Below are 22,577 nucleotides of genomic sequence, written 5' to 3'. Positions count from 1 at the left end.
GTGCCGCCAGTATTGCCAGCACTTTTGAGGTTGGTATTGGTATATCACTATTTAACAGTTACTAGTTAAAATACAGGAATACTCTTACAAAACACATTAATGGTAGGAGAAATGACACGTGACAATCAACCAATCAGATCGCGCGTAGCGTTTGGTTACTGCTTACTTATTATTTTACGAGTGAGTTCAGTAAGTTTATCAATTTACGAAAATGTGGACGTAAAATATTACAATTTATCTCCCGTTTAGAATCCTACGAAATTTTATAAACTTCCTAATAAATTGATAAACTTACTGATCTTGTTATTTTCCAGTGACATACACACCTCTCACCCTACACGAACCAAACTTATGTCTCTGTGATTGCGAAGGTGAAAACCGGTAGCGAGCACTGTATTGTCAGAGGCACACTGAACATCAATGTTAAACTAGAGCGGTCACGCCTGGTGAAGTCCACGCTCCGCCCTGGACGTGCCCAGATCCAAAACCCCGAGCAACTAATTCCAACTCCAACTACAAAATCGCTTCCAGTGTCGCACCTTTGTCGACTTCGACTTTGATACATTGAAGTAGTCTAGCATTTAGTCTAGACCAACCCTGTCGAAAGACGCAACATGGATTTGAAGACACAGCAATACTGGTAGGAGATCAACATACTAAGAGGTCGGAACATTTGCCAAGCATACGTTTAGCGACTCGATCTTATACTTAGATAAAATTAAATATGTATTCCTTATCTTTATATATATAATTCTTCTGTAAGTGTGTATGTCACTGAACTTCTCTTAAACGACTGGACCGATTTTGATGAAATTTTTTGTGTGTGTTCAAGGGGATCTGAGAATGGTTTAGATTCACAATTTTGTCCGCTGGATAATGTTATTTTAATTTATTAGTAGTTGTTGATTTTGGAATGTTTTACATTCGATCCGACAAATATTCAAATTAAAGACGTGTAGACAAGACAACGTCTGTCGGGTCCACTAGTAATTAAGTAAAACAAAACATTTTGGTATTTATACAATGCCCATGCCCATTCATGTGCAGCTTGGAGTTGTTATGCTCACTCAAATGTCTCATTGGCGGTGGCACGGGCATTGGATCGCTCGATTCCCTGCAATATGGTTGAGTTGGGCGGTGCTGTACGTACGTGTCATGTTCGTGAACGAGCGCCGTCAAGTGGTCGGCCAGACAAGTTCAAGAGTTCCAGACAAGTAATTGCCTTTGACTGAACATTGGTGATACATAGTTCTCACATAATTGAACCAACGAAACAATGTAACCAAGAATTGTATTGTTAATCTGATTGAAAAAGAGTAACCTATGGAGTTTCTTGCTCATTCTTCTCCATAGGAATCTTTAGAACGAGAAAATTGCTTCACTAGGGGACTGACCGACAGACAGACAGACATTTTGTTTTCTTTATATTGTATAATTTGATTTGACGTTCAAAAGTACCTTCCCAGTCTATTTGAATCAAATAATGTTGACTTTTTTTTTGACTCGTGCCCAAAGGAATGTATGAAATACGAAATAAAACAAAGCTTAAAATTTAAAACATTTTTATTACAAGTTCATTTTTTTGGTAAATGCAATGAATTTTTTACCGAGAAATAGAAATAAAACAACCAAAATAATATTATAAACTATTACACATTTTTTATGGCAACTAAACAATTTTTAGTTAATTATTCGACTATAAGTAGAAACTACTCGTATGTATATGCTTAATAGTTAAAATGTAAAATAAATAATTAAAAATAATTACAAAAAAAATTAACAATGCTTAAGATTTATTAGTGGACTTGGCATTTTTTCACAGAAATAAAATAAATATATTTTGGACATAATGTATCGAAGTCCAGTGGTTTTATAGGTTTAGGTGGTTTTATTGGTCGATCTAAAAAGCGAATTCTGTATGGACATACTTAAATTTGATAATCGATACCCTTATATTTATCGGAAAAAGTAAAATTCGGTATTTTTATAGTAGTAATAATATATTTTATAATAGATAATTTCCAAAATACACTGTGGGTCTCTACTTGTGCATAACTGTGGTATGTACATATATACTTGTGCATAACTTAACAGACGTGATTGTATAAAATCACAACTTCTATCTACATTTATTTTCAAAAGGCTACTTGTTTCCTTATTGATATTAAGTACATTTCGAACTACTCAAAAATATATTTGTTGCTAAAATTACTAGGTCACACACCTACCCAAAAATATCGTTCTGTGAAAAAATGACTTCTACGTAAATAAAAAATAATGGTTTATCTAAAACTATGTACATTAATATTTAATTAGTAACTGGCAGTTTCAGAAGGCACTTATACGTTTTATTTAGGAATTAATTTTATTAATTTTAAATATATATATGTATATATTTTTTATATTAATAAGCTAATGCGATATGTTTTTGATAAGGCACACCGTGTGAGATGATCAACAAATATGTACCTTGGTTTACATATCAAACATTTCTTAAGTAACTGTATAATATACGCGACATTATTTTACCGTTTTCAGTTATTTGGTACTAAACTAAAATATTTTTTGCTATTATTGAAAGTATCTCCTCGTAGCCAACTTAGCACAATGAGAAATTTCTAGGAGAAAGGGGCTTAGGGGAGATAATATTGTCCCCTGAAATGATTGATACAATTTTATTAATTGCAAAGCAACCTTATTACTATTATTACAATAGACCATTAGCTATGTATTCGAGGCTAAGTCGAAAGTGTACCGAACAGGGATCATATTTTTTTATCATATAAATAAAGAAACCACACGTGACTACGTTTTATATTTTAATATAAATGAAATAATATATATTCGATACACCTCCAACATTTTTTATGTTATCTACCACTTTTAGTAAACCTAGTTATTAACTTAAATCACATTTTTAACAACTCACTTACATACATACATACACGCATTTTTACAATTGTAATTATTATCACACTATAAGATTTCATCTTCCATTCATTTATGTTAAGAAACATAATTCGTTTTAAATAAATTAAATATTATTTAAAACTGTTCATTTTAAATTATTTAAATTTATAGAAAATAAGAAGTATAAGTATAAAAAAAGAAGTATGCAAAGGCTAGAGCCTTTGCATACTTCTTTTTATCTTCTAGTATAGCGTCCGAAAAATATTTTTTTATTCGTGACTAGGTTTAATTATACATATTAGGTTAGAGAAAAATATTTTATTTTTAAACCTTCCATTTTCTTTGTAAAATGGACATGAAAAGCTTGGGAAAATTCGTTTTGTCATGAGGTAAAACTATTGTATCATAAAAATAACATATTAACTTTTTTACAATCACATCGGACCAACTGCTTTGAACAAAACGACAACTTTTTATATTTATGTTAAAAAGTGAATACAAAAAATACAGCTCCATACTATTATTTTTTCAAATAAACTTAGTTCGCACCTTTTGTACAAATGTAAATTCTGTTGACGAACAATATCGGATTTGAATTTGAACAGGGATACTAGTAGGCAGTGGTGCATAAAGACTCTTCTTTAAAACATACCTACGTGCTATACTGAAAATGCCAAAAGAAATGACAGTCATCTTAGTGAAATGAACGTTATTTAAAATTCATAAACATTGATTTTGTGATGTCAGTACCTATCGAAGCTAGTGGAGTCGCGACTCGTGACGTCACTGGCAGCATCAGTCGACGAGCTGTCGTCGAGCGAGTCGGACGTGGCACCCGCTTCAGACGTCCCGGCTGTATCGCTGGTGACGCCCAGATCAGTGGTCGGATATCAAAGATGTTCGTCACGCCCATTCAGGGGCTGTCGCTCAGCGTGGTCCGAGGGGCGGTTCCTCTTGAAGAATCCGCACTGGAAATAGAAAAAATGGTTTTAAATGTAAATCCACCTACAAAATATTGATTCAAGAATCAGGTTAAAATTCGATTTTCAGGACAGATAAAGTTTATTTGGATTTTCGAAGTTTAAGACAAAGCATGAGAAAGAGATAGAGAGGGGAGTAAAGAGCGAGAGAAGGGAGAAGGGTTAGAGTAGAGTACGAAAAAAAGAGCAGACGAGTAGGAGTAAATAGAAATAAGGTGAGAGAAAAAGGGTGAAAGTGATTAGAGAAAAGAGAGGAAATGGGTTATAGAAGAGTAAAGAAAGAGATGAAAGGTGAGAGAAAAGAAAATAGGGAAAGAGAACAAAAAACTTGTTTCTGTCTGATGTCTTTGGTTCGTTTAGTTTTTAATTCGTTTACTTACTTTGTAGAGTGCGAAGATGAGCAGTAGAAGTAGGAGAGCACCAATGATTGCGGCAAGTATAACGACCCAGAGTGGGATGGTGCCGCTGTCCAGAGCCTCGAGTCGTGGTGTGATGAGGGTCTGGGCTTCTGCTGTGTGCCAGGTTCGGTCTGTCGGCCTACCCACCATGGGCAGTCGTGAAACGCGCGCTGCAGCTAATGTCGAAAGGATCACTGCGCGATCCTTGGAGATCTAAAAAGGTATGATAAAAAATAATAGGTATAGGTGAGCAAGCCATGTATTTTAATCTACTATATAAAAATAAGTCGGATTTTCCTTCCTGACGTTATAACTCCAGAATGCACGAACCGATTTCCACGGTTATGCATTCGTTGTAAAGGGGTCTCGGGTTCCGTAAGGTTAATAGCAAAGAAAATTCAGGCAAAATTTCAAGAGAAAAGCAGGAAAACAGGGAAAATCATTGGAGGCGAAACGGAGTTCGCCGGGTTTGCTAGTTTAGTATAATTCATTTATAACTATCGAGTTATTATATATAAAAAAAATACTATTGATAAAGAAAACCACTAAAATAAAGAACAGACTGTTATCAAAATCTTTAAGATCGAGCTTGTTTATATAACAGATATTTACCTCACTAAGCACGGACGCGTTGATCCTCGACCTGAATGCAAACCAAGCCTCCTGCCCCTTCATCATACGACCAGTGGTACATCTCAGCACTTCGCACTTGTACTTTTCCTCACATTTTTCCAGAATCTGCTTCAACTGTGGATCCACCTGCAATGAGAATACTTGTGATTGGTAAGATTGTCTTACAATCGTAGTTATTCAAGTATAGATTTTGACTCAGACTCCATCAACGGATGCTAGAAATAACTTTTATTTTCAAAAGTAATTCTTCATTTTAATATTTAGTCACTATAACTCACTTGATCCTGACGCCTCCTCCTGGTGTTCTCACGACGTTCAGAAGGACTGAATCCATTACCAGAGTGACTGCTGTATGACGTATGTCCACCTAAAATTAAACAAACGTTGATTGTAAATAAATAATTAATTGTGATGTGTGGTGTATTTTTAATTTTGAAATGTTGTAACTGACCTGAAGACGATGATGCAGAGTAAGAGTATCCACTGCCACCGCTGCGATAGGTTCCGCCTTCGCTTTGGTAAGTAGCACCACCGCTCTGATACCTTCCTTCACCACTCTGGTACCTTCCTCCACCACTCTGATGCATTACACCTCCAGCTTGGTAGCTTCCACCATGTGCCGCGTCAGCTGAACTTCTCTGGTTTCCGCCAGAACTGCCACTGACGTCGGCAATGCCATACTTAAACTCGTTATTAGGATTATACGCAGCATTAACTCCGAAACCTTCAAGCTTGTCTTCTTCTTCATCTCCTACAACAGTAACGCTGGAGGATCCTCTGAAAGTAGCTGAACCGGCATTAGCGATGTCGGGGTTGACAGTTTCTGTGGTTGCCCATGATCTGTGGACGAAACCTTGTCCCTGATTTGAATCTTCTGAGAAGCCTCTTGATCCTGTAGAACCATAAGACCCTGATCCTTGGTTGTAGGTGCTAGAACCTTGGTTGTATGTTGCAGATCCTTGATTATAGCTTCCAGCTCCCTGACTGTAAACTCCTGATCCCTGGTTATAGCCGGATCCTTGTGAGTAAATGCCGGAACCCTGAGAACTTTGCTGCCAAGAACCTTGATTATGCCCTTGTGAAGATACTTGGTTAACACCACCATGGTTAGCGTATCTGGAATAAATATTATATTGTATTTATTTAGAGCTACAAGGATTTTTGTTATTTTCCCATTAGTATATCAATACTTACACATTGAAAGAGCTACCAGCTTCTCCTTCGTGTCCAAGATTTGCATATTCAGTGCTTGTCTCAAATTCCGAAATAATGTTGTGATTAGCATCATAAATGATTGTCTTATTCTTGTATTTCACGATGGAGCCTTGTCCGAGACCACCGAAGGCCCCATTTTGGGAGCTCCAGCTACCTTGACTAGATCCGGAAGCAAGAGCAGCCGCCAGTTTCTTCCTGATTTCTTCTTTTTGTTCTGCAGTCAGGTCTTCACTGTCTTCAAAAGAGCTCCAGGTTTGGTTGAATGTAAAAGTGCCTTGCTGGCCTTGATTTTGACCACCAAAATGGCCACCTTGGTGTGCTAACGATCCTTGGTTACCGCTGAATTGTCCATTGGTACCGTGGTTTCCACTGAACTGTCCACTTACAGTTTGGCTGGTAACAAATTGCCCATTGCCACCTTGGGTGCCAGAGAATTGCCCACTGCCGCTCTGGCTACCACTAAATTGTCCACTGTTAGTCTGACCGCTAATAATTTGTCCTCCACTTTGGCTGCTGCTGCTACTAAAATGAGTGGAGCTGGAGCTCGAGCTTCCACTGGAATGACTGGATTGTCCAGTACCATACCCAGAACCTCCTAAGTTGACACCAGTATTACTTTGGTAGTTGTATTGACCGCCATTGGATAAATCATCCCAGTACACTGAAAAATTACGTTGCAAATAATGAGCTATTCTACTTATTACGAAAAATTAAATGTTTTGTTAAGTAGTTATTAATGTACCTTGTCCATAATATCCACCACCTCCCGAAGTTTGCGATGCAGTGTAGAATTCGCTACTCATCATAGCTGCAAAATAAAACATATTGATTTGAAGAAGTTTATTGAGAAAGGCCTGCAGTAAGAAAATTTCTAAGAGCGAAGAAAATTTGCCTATTTTTATAAAAATAAAAATCTATGATTTAGGTGGTTTTACTAAAATATGTGTGTTTTTTGACACCAAGTCCGTAGTTCGTAACCGTCAGCGGTTCAAATATTATCTTCAATCATACCTTCCCTCTCTTTCGACAGCAGAAATTCGTAAGGTCTCTCCACAAACAAGTTGGCATCGTTAATGTGTCGCGCTATGTCGCACTTGACGTCTCCCAGATATTGGGGCTGCACCAACATGTACATGAGATTTTCGCCTGAAATTAGAAAAAAAATAATAGATTATGATATTGCAGGTATACTTCGTGATGCCTGATTATACCTATTTATACTTGCCTGCTGATTATACTTACTTAAATTCTTCCAAACTATCAATCAATGAACATAACACAGTTGAATAAAAAAGGAATTTACAAAGCAAAATAACAGCAAAATACCGGTTTTGGTGATGCATATATTGAAGTACAAAGTACAAAAATAGGCCACAAAGCAACCTATTTGGAAAATTATTCCAAGAGTTGAATTATTGCCGTAGGTATTTGTAGGTCAACTTAGGAAGTTATTACCTACATGGAACTTATAACACAAATAGTGATAATTAAGTGGATGTAAATACATTGTACACTGGCATTGCTGCCATAATGTGCACCTCATTCGGGAATAAAAGGCGTGACGCTGCTTAGGAAATTATCAACTATGATAGAAAATATTATGGGAAACCTTACCTTCAAGGGTCTGGTAGGGCCACATGAAGTATATCTCGGCTTCCTCAACCGTGAATGGCCCCTCATTCTTCAAGTTGTATTTGTGAATCACTTGAGGCCCAAGTTTAGTGTCGTCCTTGATGTTTTGTGTTTCGTACTGCGAAGCGTTGTAGTGCAGTTCAGGCGCGTCTGAAGTTCTGCAATGTATCGAAGAATATTGTTAGTCTTATAACAATAACGGTTATCTCTGAAATTCTCAAAAACATTAATGCCTGCAATTATTCCCGATCTTCTGCAATGACATCACTAGAGAAAACTTGGTATAAAAAATGAAAACAAATATTGTAAGATAGCGACCGATATTGATAATACGTTAAATGTGAATGACTCACCCAATGATAGAGAGGTGTGCCCTGACCACGACGCCGATGTTCATATGCATGGAGTTGTCGTACATGGTGTCCTGTTCCACGTTGGTGGAGTTCGCTTCCATGTCAAAGCTCAGCGTGGTCACGCGAGCGTCTACTTCCAAGATCAGACGGAAGTTTACCTAGAACGCAATATATGCTAGTTTAGATACGTTGTCGTCTAATATTTTATACACACATATTCCTTGTATTTTTTGTTCAGTGTACAATAGTTAGTGACTAAGTACTTTTACTAAGTCTTAGTAAACACAAACATAATATGAACTGATTTCACTGAAGTACGCGTTAAGTATCTAATATCTAATGAAGTATAAAAACTGGATTTCAACGAAAATAAATCAGATATCCGATCCAAAAGCAAGACAATATTTATTATAATGTCCAATATGAAAATCAAGCAAAAACATAAATATAAACTTGAACAAAATCCAAAAATATGAAACAACCTTCGAAAATTCGCTTACCTTTTGTCCACTAGCCATGGGGTTTCCGAGGTCACATTTCAAAGTGGTGTTTCCATCAGGGAATCTGTTGGTGATGGAGCAGTATATCAGGGTGTCTGCATCCTTGTCCAGACGTTCCATCTTAGCGTATGTCACTCCTGGAGGAATCATCAGGTAGTAGGCGGCTTCGAAGGCATCTTCACCAGAGTTCTCCACTTTAACATCAATGTGGAGGTTTTCACCAGATCCTAGCACGTAGTTGACTGTAGGGCTGTGGAACATTGTAATGATGATTGATTAACATAAAAGTTACTGTTTCAGTACAGGTGCAATTTAGATCCACTTTCCATTGGCCTTGGTACATGCTTTCATAATACATATTTTTTACGGATTATAGGATTTTTTATTTATTTTCTAGTTTCTGCTAAATTCGTCCGCGTTCCCGTGGAATAAAATGTAGCATATGTGTTCCCTCAGACCATATTAAGTATAGATAGGGGTACCTGTCCCATAATCTTTCAAAGTATTCGGTTTTCAAAGTCAAAGTAATTTAATCCTTAATTAGGTACTTTTGAAACGTCAAATTGAATTGTCCGTCAGTCAGTAAAAAAAAGCGCTTACGTGGTAGCAGCCATCTTCAGATCAGGAATGCAGATGTTGTCAGCGCCGCAGTTCTTCTGGATGTTGAGGGAGTCTGTGTGCATGATGCTGTGAGTCTGGTCGAGGACTGGCGGCACGATGTTACCAGACGGCTGGTTCACCAGGTCGTACGACATCTTCACTTCGATGGGAGTCAGCTTGTCACGGATTTCATCCTGGAATTTTTTGGTTGATATTTAGGTTGCCATTGGTAAAATTCAAGACCAAGACGCAGCGTGGGCAGACCTCCCACTAGGGGGACCGACGACATCGAAAGAGTCGCGGGGAGCCAGTGGATGGAGGTGGCGACTTGTCGTTCTACGTTGAGGACCAAGGGGGCCTTTGTTCAGCAGTGGACGTCTCTCGGCTGATAATGATGATGATGATGATTGGTAAATTTTGGTCAATATGAATCTTATTGGGTTAAGTTGAACTCAATTTTTTTGCCAGTGATGCGCTCTGCATTATTTGTTCGGAATCAAAACCGAGGTCTGAATGATCTACTAAAAGCCTTATCTGCGTCTTCCCAAGGTAAAGTGGTAGATATGGCATTGAGTATGTTCTTTGTTATGTGTGTAAAGAAAAATATTTATTTTTGTTAATTTGGAGCGCTTTGCGCTGTTGTTTATAAAACGTTGTGTTTCTCATGATTGAAATATACGGAAGTAAAGATTATTTGAGTGATATTTTGTTACAAAACTATTAGAATTTATGGATAAATAAATATTGAATATAAGTTTTTAAACTGACATGGTCACTAACACTAGAATTGAAACTGAAAACGGGATATTTACCATGTTTTTCAGTATTTATGAGTTTCCGATATTTCGGCCGATATAATAGGTATCCCGTTTTAAGTTTCAAATATTGAATTGAATTTTTTTACAATATTGTTACAAATAAGATGTATGTTTTTGATAAAAAATTGACAAAGTAAATTCAAAATTGTTAAATGGACGAAGGGGCTGAAATACGGTGATATTCCTATTTAAATCGGTGAAGACAAAAAGCTACTCACATCTAAGTACACGAGGATATCCTTGCATTCATGTTCTCCCTGCGTCAGTAGTATCTGGGTCTTGTACGTGGTCTCCCTGGTCTCCGCGAGGAACAGCCTCTTCGTGGTCTTCTGCCGGGAGTCCAGGTCCAGGGTCACCTCAAATTCTGGAGATTGAAGCATCAGTTAGTTACACTGCATGTGTTTGGACTGGACTGTTTTATTCCTCTCTCTTTTTTGCTGGTGATTTTAGAAATATATAGTATCTGCTCGTAACTGTAGAAGACTTAGGGTATGGAGTAACAATGTGATGGTTATAAATGGGATCGGCAGTAGAGAGCGCAGTAGATGAAGATATATTGACCAGTTTGGCGATACATTTTAGAAGAGCCAAATGGCCTTTTACCGACGAGCATGCATGAAAAGACTGATGACTGTTGATAAAGCGAAAGAGGTGTGTAAGAATCGTAGCAATTGCCGTCCCAAAGTATCTGGCTATACCCAGAAGACAGGCGGGAGGTTATTTATGTAGTACAGTATAATAATATAGGAGTCCTAAGGAAAAGAGAGAGCAATACTTCGGTTCAGTCATAACAGAGTATTGTTACTATTGTGTGAAACATTAACAGTGCTGTCACTTATACAACTAACACTGATTAACTAATACTACCAAATATAAGTGTATGTATGTACATCGCTCCATAGTCTATTAATCTCAACATCCATCACACAAAGTAGCCAATCGTGTTACGATATCTACTAGAAGTACCAATCAGACTCGATACTTATTTGAAATTAATAAATAATTTTGTGTTTCTATGGCAATTTGAACCTTATATGGTACCAATTAGCGCTACTTCGCCGACTCACCAAAATAGCAGATATATCCTTCCGCTTGGAAAACAAACAATACATTATTGTGGCTCTCAATTTTGCTTAAATACTTAAGTTAAAATAATATAGCAATCTAAAACATAATAAAGGACAAAATGAATTAAGAATTAATAAACACTTACTAATCTGCTGATCCACATTAACGCCTCCATATGAGAGGCAAAACATAACCTGCGCACACGCAAACGTGGTGCCGTTAGCGAGAGGACATTTTTTGTCGGTCAGCGAGATCAATTTGCTGTCAACTAAGAACTTCACTTCAGCAGTCACTTTGACTACTGGGCGAGACCTGAAAAAGATAGGATGTATCAGGACCTGTCATACAGAGTCTGTTTTAACTGTAACATAATATTTAGATCCCTTTTTATGTACGACAATAAAGTAGGCAAATGACAAGAAAATAGTTGTGGTAGATCTCATGTATAGTCTCATTCTCAATTGGTACTGAACATTACTGTGCACTAGGCTGAAGTCTAGGCTCCATACTCGGAGCTTTGAGCTATTGTGATTTCCAAAATCAAAATTCAAAAAAAATCTCGATTAGAGTTTGAGTTATCTCAAAAAGTCAAGGTAGGCCTTGACTCACATTTACACTTAAACCAATAAGAAAATCAATACAAAATAACTTACTTCAAAAACACAACGCTATCAGATTTGTAGGCACCAACTGCCAAATCTGTGTAGTTATTGTTATCCAGATCCACTCCTCCAGAGAGCGAGAATCCGAAGGTGGTCAAGGTGGGGGAGATCTCCTCAGCAGTGATGGCTTGGGAGTACTTCTCATGGATGCCCATCGCACTACCATGGTAGATGTAGACAACCCCACGGCCGTTCTCACCACCATACGGAGCGCCCACTGCTATGTCTGGAAAATATAATACGGTTTGATTTAGATACTTGTTCAAAGTCAAAGTCAAAGTCAAAGCATTAATTTCAATTAATCCTAAATAAGGCACTTTTGAAACGTCAAATTGAATTGTCCGTCAGTCTGTCTGTCAGTGAAGCTAGGCTAGGAAGTTCTTGAAATGTTTGTGCATGATGTAAAATATAGAACCTATTATTCGCCTGAGGGGTGTTCTACTTAAAACACATCGGGTACAACAACAGACAATGTTTACCTAAATCTTTAAACTTTATAGCTCATCGATCCAGGAATGTAACCCTGCTTTTTATACTAGTAAAAAGAAATATTTACCTCCGAAAGTGTCGTAGTTGATATCACCAAGGGACGTGACAGCCAAACCGAATCTGCCTCGCGAAACTTCACCGGTCCTGGCATGACTCCTTGTAAAAGACTGGAAGAATAAATTAGATATAAGCTAACGGATTCTAAGGACCTTATGGATATAGCGACAGTAAATTAAAACAGATATTTAATAAAAATGTCTGTAGTCATTTATGTGTCACTCATTTAAATGGGTATATGAAACTAATGAGTGCACCAACCAATAAGGATTAATTATATAAAGAAGAAAGATCAAACCTAGTCTCATACGTTCAGCAGTTGTGCTTCGTTCCATAAGACTGAGTACACTGATATTAATAAATAAGTACCTACTTAATGTGGTTATAAGCCTTGTACTTACTCGATCTTTATCCTGGTAGATCACATAGATTCTTCCGTGTTCAAATCCATCAGTCTTAGCCCTGGTGAACATTGGAGCACCAACAATGACGTCATCGAAGCCATCGCCGTCAATATCACCAGAGGCAATACTGTAGCCGAAGTAAGCACCGATCTGCGAGCCACTAATGTTCTTGATGTTTTGAAGCTCCCAAGTGTAGAGCACAACCTAGAATGATAGAAAAAAATGGTATAAGTAAATAAAGTTAAAACACATGTCATTGACAAATTATGATATTTGTTCAGTTTTTTACGCTATAATCTGGTAAACGAGCGCACGGATCACCTGATGGTAAGCAATCGCCGCCGCCCATGAACACCCGAAACACTAGAGGCGTTACAAGTGCGTTGCTGGCGTTTTGGGGGTCAGGAATTGAAGGTGTGTTGGGGAATCGGGGATTAGGAAGATTGGTAAGGGGGGTAATTGGCTCTCCGGTAACCTCACTCACACAACGAAACACATCGCAAGCGTTGTTTCACGTCGGTTTTCTGTGAGGCCTTGGTATCACTCCGGTCGAGCTGGCCGCACTTGATTTGATTGATTCCTATGATTGATCATTTGTATGAGTTCCAAAACCTGGGCTTATCATTTCAAATTATAAATTTGAAATCGCTAACCCGCATTGAGCAAGCGTGGTGATTAATGCTCGGACATTCTCCGTACAAGACAAGGTATCAATAACTGCTTATGCTGTTGATGCTAATGATGATAATGTATTCCAAATAAATTCTTGTTAATATATGATTCTCTCACCAATCCTTTAAGTCCAGCTCCTCTGGGTACACCAACAGCTACACTCTGAATGCCCTGACCAGCGAAATCACCAACAGCAATGGAGTAACCCATGTAAGAGTCATCATACTTAGGACTCGCTTCAGGAGTAGCAATCAGAGCTGGACGACTTCCCATAGATTGAGACATCAGCTGACCTATAATAAAATGAGGAATTAGCTTCCATAACATGGTTGGTATTTTCATAGTTCCATTTGGACGACTTAGAGTAAAAAAGTGTATTAAGTATCTGGTTAAATACTTTGGTTACAAAGTATTTTAGCAATCCTTTGATTTGATGTTGGTCTGAAAAAGGGTCCAGATAATCGTCCAAATGGAAGTAATCATTATTACATTGAACCAGCACAAAACGTCAATCATTCGTGTACGATGTTCCATGATCTGTCATTAGATGATATTCAAGCGATCCAGCAGCCAGGGAAGACAGTTCCGCGTGATGATGGTATAAGATCTTATGTCATAATATAATACAGGCGTCTTTATAACGCTTTGATTAGGTTATTAGCATACATAATATGACCAAAAACAGGTGTGATCACACCATATCAAGCGTGAGATTCAGGGATATCTTATAACGTTAAATAATATCACCAAATCCTTGTTACAGCGACTGTTGTATTGGTTGAATTAATTTTGGTAACGGCTCTGGCGAAACACAAGTTTAATATGGGCAAATGAAACACTAAATATTCGTTCTTAGAGTTGCATTTGCCTTACAGGGATTATGAGAAATAAATAACGTTGTGTTTCGTCAGGGCTTAAAGCCAATGATGTTTTATAGTTTAGTTTTAAAGCATGGGCACTTTTGCGGTTATTATCATTTGAGTAATATTAACACCTATTTAACCCGGGTTTAAACTAAAAATAGGTACTTAGGTACTCCATGGGAATTACAAAAATCATTCCTATTTACACATTTTCTTTTACAAAAATCATTTTAATTTCACTATGATGAAGTAAAATTTTAATAGAAGTATAATTTTATCAACAACATGCTGTAGTTGTGATGATTAGGTTTGGATGTGTCTGTCCATCATTCTTTGGACACAGTGATGTAACACGTGTTGCAATCGTGACGGAATACAATGATTTCATCCAAATAGACAAATGGTTAGCACAAATAATATGAAATGGATCATCTAATGTTCTAATCTCTCGTGCACAACGTTCGTTACATATAAACTACCGCTAAAATGTTTTATAGAAATTAATGGTACTTTAAAGATTGGAGAATGTGGAAGGTATCTGGTAGAACCCATAGGGTAACCTTAGAACACCATGACTTTAGGAAAGCTAATGATTTCAGTACTAGTTATGACAGATATTAAGAGCAAATTGATAAAGATTTTGCAAAAATATCTGATCATAAATAGTTGAAAGCAGTTTCCGTTTTAAATTCATTTTATATGTTCAAGTATCACTTTATAATTATGCAAGTCATACTGAAGATAATTTCGATTTAAACAATGTTGAATGAAATACTCAACACCAGGAAGAATTGAAGAAAAATGACAATGTCTCAAAAACACTAAAACATTAAAGAAAACCAAATCAAAATCGAGTTAGATGTCATAATTTAGATAAGCAAGCAACATTTAGAATAGTTAGCGACCTATTTTTGTAATATCGGATTAATGTTATTGCGTTAAAAGCTATAGACTGTACTCGAACAACAAAAATGGAATTTAAAACAACTGTCTATGTTCAAGGCGTTGACTTTGGATTAGGCGAATTGAGGCCTCTCTATGTTATTGCTGTTAAGAGTTAAAATGTCAATCTTGCGGTACGTCTGGATATGTTTACCTTCTTCCGGTATTTTCGGCATATAGAAGATGAACTTTTCTTTCGGTTCTATTGATAACGTTCGCCCTGTGGATAATTTTAGTGTCAGTTATCATTTCGAATGCCTCTCCAAATGCCAAACTGTTTGGAGATCCCCTACGTTATGTTAATCGATCGTCCTGTTATTGTTTTTATGTATTTTTGAATCAATATTTTTGTATCGATTTTGTGTAATCTTTGTCTGTTACGTTTTTATAAAATACTGTCTTTGTTTATTTATTATTTGAATCTATAGTATCTTGGTCATCAATTTTAACAGTTTTATGTTTAAATGCATTGTTAATATCATTAAGATGTCGGATATCTGTTGCATCTACGTTATATGATTTAGCAACTACTATCTATTTTGCTATAGTAGTGCATACATTCTCATGATCTTCATCCTTGGGCTTGGTACTACAGAGCACCCATGCGTAGCTAGGCAGCCACTGCATCTAATCGATCTATAAAAATTGTATGCAATCTAAATTATTAGTTAGTAGATGAGATTGTTATGTAACATTACCTTGCCAGAAGAAACTGCCTGGTGCACCCATGAATAGTCGTTGCCCGTCCTGGAATTTACAAAAATAAATGTTATGTTTAAAGATTGGAAGTCGTATAAAATGTTCATCATGTACCAATCATTGTTTCTAAATAATTAGGTATATTGGACCTTACGTTTTTATAGTTTTAAAAGTGAGAAAATTCTACCCTGTAGAGTCACACTCCCTTAAACATCTACAAACATTAATTTTAACGTCGTTTATATACAATAAAATTTATCCGACACCATGTTACACACTGTAATTTTGGAAGGAGCATCGAAGTGTTTTACGATTACACTGTTTATGTTCCCACTTATAGTAATGTATACCAATCCTACCCTGGCGTGGCCTGGAGTGGCCTGGCCTAATTGCAACCAGAGTAGATAAAATGCATCGGTTTATAAGTGTGTGATGTCATTCAGTCTATGTTTAACTTGTATTGTGACCGATAGGTTTGTATTTAATTTGTAAGAGGACGCGAGTAATGGTTTCAACCGTCCAATCTTTTTAATGTGAAATGGGACTAACACGTAACGTTTCGTTGATATTGAAAATAGTTTTGATAAAACAAATGTTAAGCTTGAATTGAATAAAGAGAAAACTTTGTATGTTTCTCAAATTAACCTTGAAACCAAAAAATCATGACAAAATATTTAATAGGTACTTTATCACTATTGAGGTATTTAATTGTGAACGATTTTGAGCCCCGCTACCTTTGATAACTCATCCCAAAACAAAATGTAGACAAAAAGCAGACGCCACAGATCGGTTCGTGTGAATGTGTGAGATAAGCCGCCCGACTCAACTTACACACAACTTACAAGCTAAGCACTTGACGAGAACTTCACAAAAAAACGTGTAAACATGCACATTTCAAGTTAGCATCTGATAACTTTAGCTTTTGTTTCGCAAATTGTCGCTTAGATAACATTTTTTATGACACAACATTTGTCGTTTCGTTGAAACAGCAACAACTGAACAACAACAACTGAACAGGTGTTTAGTTTTCTGTTTTAGGGATGCCCATTATGGGGTGTTATTAATTTAAGATATTAATTTAATCAGACTGAACAGGCATTGATTGTTGCCTATAAGTGCGCCGAGAACCCTTTCCTTGAATACTCACTCAATATTAAGTAGGTATTTATTTACAAGGACATATTGAAAAGAAAACGACACTGGTGTAGAGGGAAAAGGTTTCTCAGCTTTGTTGATAAAACAACAAATCATAGTTTAACAGGGACACTTATAGATCATACGGATTGCCCCGTTGGCAGAGTGGTTGCAAGTATGACTGCCGGGCAAGAGGTATCGGGTCGATTCCCAGGTCAGGCGAAGTATTGCTGAGTTTCTTTTTCGGTTTTTCGAAATTTTCTCAGTAGTAGTACGATGTCTGAAAATATGCCCGGTATATGGCAATAGGCTCACCTCTTATTACATGGGACTTACAACATAAATTGTGAAAAGTGGGTGTACATTGTAAAGTGGCATTACGTGCCATAATGTACACCTCTGCCTACCCCTTCGAGGCTAAAAGGCGTGACTATATAATAAAGAAATAGATCATATTAAAAACACTTTAACATAAAGGAATTCCTGGTCCAACGAATCACAGCTGAATTTACATAGTACTTTAGAGCACTGAGACAACCGGCCCGAACATAACAGACGCGAATATAAATGTATGTAAACAACACATAAATAAAACATAAGTTTACGTAAAAGTACACAAATCTGTCATTGGTATAAAAATAAAATAGTAATTCATAAACCAAAAATGGCGCTACCAACCCTAAAAACAACATAAAAGCCTAGCCGTTTTAGCATTGAATCAGCGTACGCAGGCCAATGAATAAATATGCGCGTGCGCGCCATATACAGCGCATGCGCGAGTATCGCTGCGGCGGAGGGCAGAATGTCAAAACGATGCGGCACTCACTGGTTTTGTAGACTTTACTTAAGTTTTTACAGAGAAGAAGAAAAAAAAAGGTAAGGAATAAAATGAGATAGGTAACTACAATTAAGACAAAATCATTCTTCACAAGACAAAATCAGCTTGCCATCAGATAATACGTATGCCCACTAACCGCCGCGTTCCACAAAAAAATATTAAAAATAACAAGACGTCCGCAGCAATAACTCCACACCTACATTTTAACCAAGAACTTAAATATAATGAATGACTAAGCTTTGCCTCTTAGTAACTAAAACCGTAGAAGTATAAAGAGAACAATAAAGAAGGTAGTATTCAGTAAGCAATTGAATATTCAATTAAACTGTGCATAAATAGAGGCGTTTAAACTCCAATGAATATTGCATTTACAACCTGCAATCGTGTACATGAAAGTTAAGTTGAACAAATGTCATCTCTATCTTTTGTTATTTATAGTTGGTTTCAGCTTGTCGTTTTTAGTTATGCAATTTCTACTAGCCACAATATATTGTAATAAATGCATTAAAGATGTAAATATAATAATAAAAATGGGTTGTGAAAGAATTTACTATAATTTCGGAAAATCGATTCCTGCAATCGAGTTTGTGCGTTCAAAAATCGTATATGACTTAATGTTGATTCTACATTATAGGAGAAAGAAAACAAAATATAGACAAGCCCGTCACGCGCGGTGTTCTGCATCATTACACTAATGTAAGTTTGTTTGTTGTCAGTTGTCACGGTTTATCCGAAACCCCATTTAAAACGTAAACAAAAATATTCTAATTTTTTGACAAACATGTTCTATTCGTTTGAAGTTTATAAGTTTTTTCGATTTTTGAATTTATATAATAACCTGTAATTGTATATTATATACATGTTATTCTTAGTTCTTAACTTTATATGTTGTTTTTTCAAGATATATTTCTGAAGTTTACTAGATGGGGCAGCAGTTATTCTTTTCAAAAATAGGTCTTTAATTCCACAAAAGTACAGGACGCATCGATTTCCCGCCATTTTCCCGCCGCCATTGTCTGCAAATGGCCACCGCTTACGGATGCGTTCCGAATCCAAGTTTGTAAACTACAGGAATGTTTGACGTACTAGTGTTGAGAAATACTGATAGAGCTACAGCTTGGAAAATCTATATATTAATACGTAATGCAAAAACTTTGGACCCCTTTTTACGAAAATTGCGCGGACGTAGGAGCATAAAATTTGGTACCTACACTTATAGTTTATGTGTTGGCGAAGAGCAGAACGCTAATATTTTTAAAAAATAATGTAATTTTAAATTTAAAATATATGTCGGGATCGAGGGTAGAATTGAAACACTAGCGCCCCCCCTCGGCGCTCGACGGAGTCAAGGATTCATCGGCTGAGCGGCGTGTCGATCAGTTTTGGTTCGGCAGCCGACCAGTGCGGTCGAGTATTGAACCGTCGTGTGTTTCAATTGTATACTTAGTCTGTAACCTGTTAGTATAATATTGTAACAGTTAATTACCTTTCATGTACTTTGTAACCATTGTACAGAATTAAACAATAGTTCCCTATCGAAGACTTTATTATTTTACTGCTACCTTCGTCATTACGCCCACAAGTATTCCTGACATGAGTAGTGAGATTCTCCTTTCACCGACATATCGAAAGTGAGAGATCTCCTATCTCCGACATATATATTAATACGTAATGCAAAAACTTTGGACCCCTTTTTACGAAAATTGTGCGGACGTAGGAGCATAAAATTTGGTACACTTATAGTTTATGTGTAGGAGAAGTGCAGAACGCTAATATTTTTAAAAAATAATGTTTTTCAATTTTACATTTATGTAATTATTCCTATACGTGCGGTAGTCTCACTCCAACCCATCCAATTGATACATTGTTATCTAAGTTTATTACGAGTATGTATAATATGTATAATTTTATATGTAAACAGTACATACCGCAAATTACCATCAACATTACGTACCAAACATTCACCTACAACGATTTGCAAATCCACCTTCAAAAGTTAAATAGCACTAAGCATACATCAAGTGCATCAAGGGTCGCAAACATATGGAGCCCATTAGGATTCAACATGGTGTTCCGATGAATAGTAATGAATCGTATTCGTTCGCACCTCGGCGGGGACAAATTTATTGGACTATAGATGGACACTTCAATAAAATTGATGCTGCAAGGCTGTGTATAGGGTTGCTAGACAATTTTGGATTTTTATTTGTTTTTTTTTTAGTTTGTTCGATCTGACTTGATGTGTTAGTTGGAATCGATTCGCTGTTTATTATATGACAATTTTAGCTTCTAAGAGTGATTGCTCATTTTAGTGTTATAATCTACATACATTTTCTATTTTCTGTGCCACATGTAGCCATATTTTTATTGATACTTCATCGTCAAAAGTAGGTGCATCGCAATTTTCCTACATTTTCACAAACAAATAAGAAAGACTCGTTTTCTGTTACCGAATCTTTTTAGATAAAACCAAAAGGAATACTTATTGATAAAGAAGAAAAAGAAGCTGCTCGTTTCATAAAAAAAAAAGAAATCGAAACATTCTTCCATAACCCTAGTCTTCACTAATTCTAACTCTCATATTAAGTATACTGGGTTTGTCCAACTAATTCTTACCATTGTTATCTTACTGTTTAGCAAAATCATCACGTTTTTAGTTCACGCGAAGATTGCTAACATCGTAGCGCTGTGTATCAGATTGCCTTCCAGGAATAAGATGCGATCTGACTGACTTAGGATGCTGATGAATGATGATAAAAGATCAGTAGTATGGCTATCTAGAACGTCGTTAATGAAATGGTCTAGAATCTTGACTAGGGTCTTTTAGTAGAAGTGTAGCTACATTTGATTTGGCAAATATTGGAAAAAATATTCAACATTTATTGAAAAAAATTGTTTATAACAGAAACACTCATAAATTGTGCCACCCTAACACCTTAATTTTTTATGACCCAAAAAAATACGCTCATTGGCACGTGACCTCCATACACAAACCTTTTTATTCATCTTTCACACAGAAAAAAGGTTCCACTATTGGCTCACTGACATTAATAACTTTTTTTTTTAACTTAAGGCAAAGGCGAGGTAGCTGTGCGGTGTCATCTTTATTGTTATTTCTTTAGATAATGGAAATTAATTGTGCTACGTCTCTGACCAGAATTTTAATCGATTTTAACTCTAGCTTCAGCGATTACTGTTGAAGATTACTGCTCATCGATATAATATTGTTATACCAGTAAAATTGTACGTGTTAGGTTTTTTAATCAGAATTTAGAGAATTAGGAGAGTTTTATCTTTGTTGATTTATAGAGTGAAGAAAAATGCTGTTAACGTGGCTATGTGGGATATGGGGCAAAGTCATTGACGATTTGAATTTTTTAACTTTCGGAGAAGTGTGGTAAGCTTTAAGTTATGTAGTTGCACAGGTAAGTAGTTACATGTGGGGAGGCTATGTTTGGCAGATGGTGGACCACTGTTCCAAAACTGTTTCGTTGCTCTTGCAACAGGGTATGTAAGGAGCATATACAATACTCCTTCAGTTTTATAAGCAGACACTACACCAGGATAACAAATAAAGTCCTGCTTGGTAGCCGCTACCATACTAGGGCCAAGGGATTGTCCTGTCAGAATTTAGCGGTAAATCTCAATTGTATCCCAAATACAGAGACATAATAAAACTGCAATAAAATTCGCTCACTATTCTCGAAATAGAAATCTTAACATTTTCTTGTTTTATTTTTTGCAGTGGCAACAATAAAAGTTAAATAATTCATAAGGAGTCTGCGCGGTTGCGGGCGCGCATGCGCGTCACGTGTGCGCGCCGGCCGCCGCGATCACGATGATAATTCCACTACGGGCAAAAATAATTCTATTCCCACGATCGTAAAATCACGATGTTTTACATGAAAGTAGTAAGAATTGGTCGCTTTTTGGTTGATTTAAAATGGACACAGACAACACGAGCACCGGCTCAATGGAAGTGAATTAGTATTCCGACAGGGTACTGCGACCATGTTGTGTCCTTTCAAATCTTATTTTTCTTGTATTCCATCCAAGCTCACGCTTCTTCAGATAACTTAAACATTTTCGCAAATTGCGTAATTAATACACATTAATTTGCTAGAGCGCGACTTTTGCCTTTTGCACCTGGCACATTTCCAAACCCCAAGGTGAGGTAATAATTACAAAATAATACGATGGGCAGTAATCGCTCAAAATAAAAGTTAGCAATTTGGCTGTCCAAATCTCAGTCAATCATGCTTACGATAAGTGATACACCTTTTGTCTCAGCGGTAAATAAGTGTCCACAGACGACACCGTAACTAATTTGTCACGAAATGACATACAACCTCCATAACTGGATTTTAATATGGCCACTTTAAAAATTAAATTAATAACCTCACTCCAATGCCGACAGAAATCGCAGGTACAAGTACAGACAAAGATTCAAGCGAATTTCACCCGAAATAATTGAAAATGGAACGTAATTGGTGTAACAAAAAAGATAATAAACTGTCATCATATTTTTGTATGTTGCAACACAGAGACAAATGGTAACTGGCAATATTTATTGAGTGAAACCTTTAATTGGGTTAGGTATTTACTTTAACCTATAATTTGGTTTCATTTTATTGTCGAAATGCTAAGTTTTGTTTCTTACGATGTAAAATTAATTACTTAACGATTAGTTTATTTAAATTATTACACCAA

General features: G+C 36.6%; 1 protein-coding gene across 4 annotated transcripts in view; it reads right to left on the bottom strand.

Annotated features, from left to right (window-relative positions):
* Positions 1–1,545: 1,545 nt before the first annotated feature.
* LOC118266613 (integrin alpha-PS2) overlaps positions 1,546–22,577 on the bottom strand; it is a 109,863-nt gene continuing 88,831 nt past the window's right edge. For 2 of the 4 annotated variants that reach the window (XM_050703207.1, XM_050703208.1), the window contains 20 exons: positions 15,895–15,943; positions 15,351–15,416; positions 13,509–13,684; positions 12,717–12,923; positions 12,326–12,425; positions 11,761–11,995; positions 11,253–11,419; positions 10,258–10,403; positions 9,222–9,415; positions 8,622–8,871; positions 8,122–8,279; positions 7,751–7,926; positions 7,148–7,282; positions 6,879–6,944; positions 6,116–6,797; positions 5,373–6,037; positions 5,200–5,288; positions 4,901–5,047; positions 4,271–4,501; positions 1,546–3,878 (listed from right to left, as the gene is read on the bottom strand). In XM_050703207.1, coding sequence (XP_050559164.1) covers positions 3,801–3,878; positions 4,271–4,501; positions 4,901–5,047; positions 5,200–5,288; positions 5,373–6,037; positions 6,116–6,797; positions 6,879–6,944; positions 7,148–7,282; positions 7,751–7,926; positions 8,122–8,279; positions 8,622–8,871; positions 9,222–9,415; positions 10,258–10,403; positions 11,253–11,419; positions 11,761–11,995; positions 12,326–12,425; positions 12,717–12,923; positions 13,509–13,684; positions 15,351–15,416; positions 15,895–15,943 — 4,017 coding nt within the window. In that variant the 3' untranslated portion in view covers positions 1,546–3,800. The remainder of the gene's footprint in view (positions 3,879–4,270; positions 4,502–4,900; positions 5,048–5,199; positions 5,289–5,372; positions 6,038–6,115; positions 6,798–6,878; positions 6,945–7,147; positions 7,283–7,750; positions 7,927–8,121; positions 8,280–8,621; positions 8,872–9,221; positions 9,416–10,257; positions 10,404–11,252; positions 11,420–11,760; positions 11,996–12,325; positions 12,426–12,716; positions 12,924–13,508; positions 13,685–15,350; positions 15,417–15,894; positions 15,944–22,577) is intronic. The other 2 variants (XM_050703209.1, XM_050703210.1) reach the window with 1 other exon arrangement.

Source organism: Spodoptera frugiperda, chromosome 23 (assembly GCF_023101765.2).
Source record: "Spodoptera frugiperda isolate SF20-4 chromosome 23, AGI-APGP_CSIRO_Sfru_2.0, whole genome shotgun sequence".
Lineage (NCBI taxonomy): Eukaryota > Metazoa > Arthropoda > Insecta > Lepidoptera > Noctuidae > Spodoptera > Spodoptera frugiperda.
This window is presented reverse-complemented; position numbering and strand designations above follow the sequence as displayed.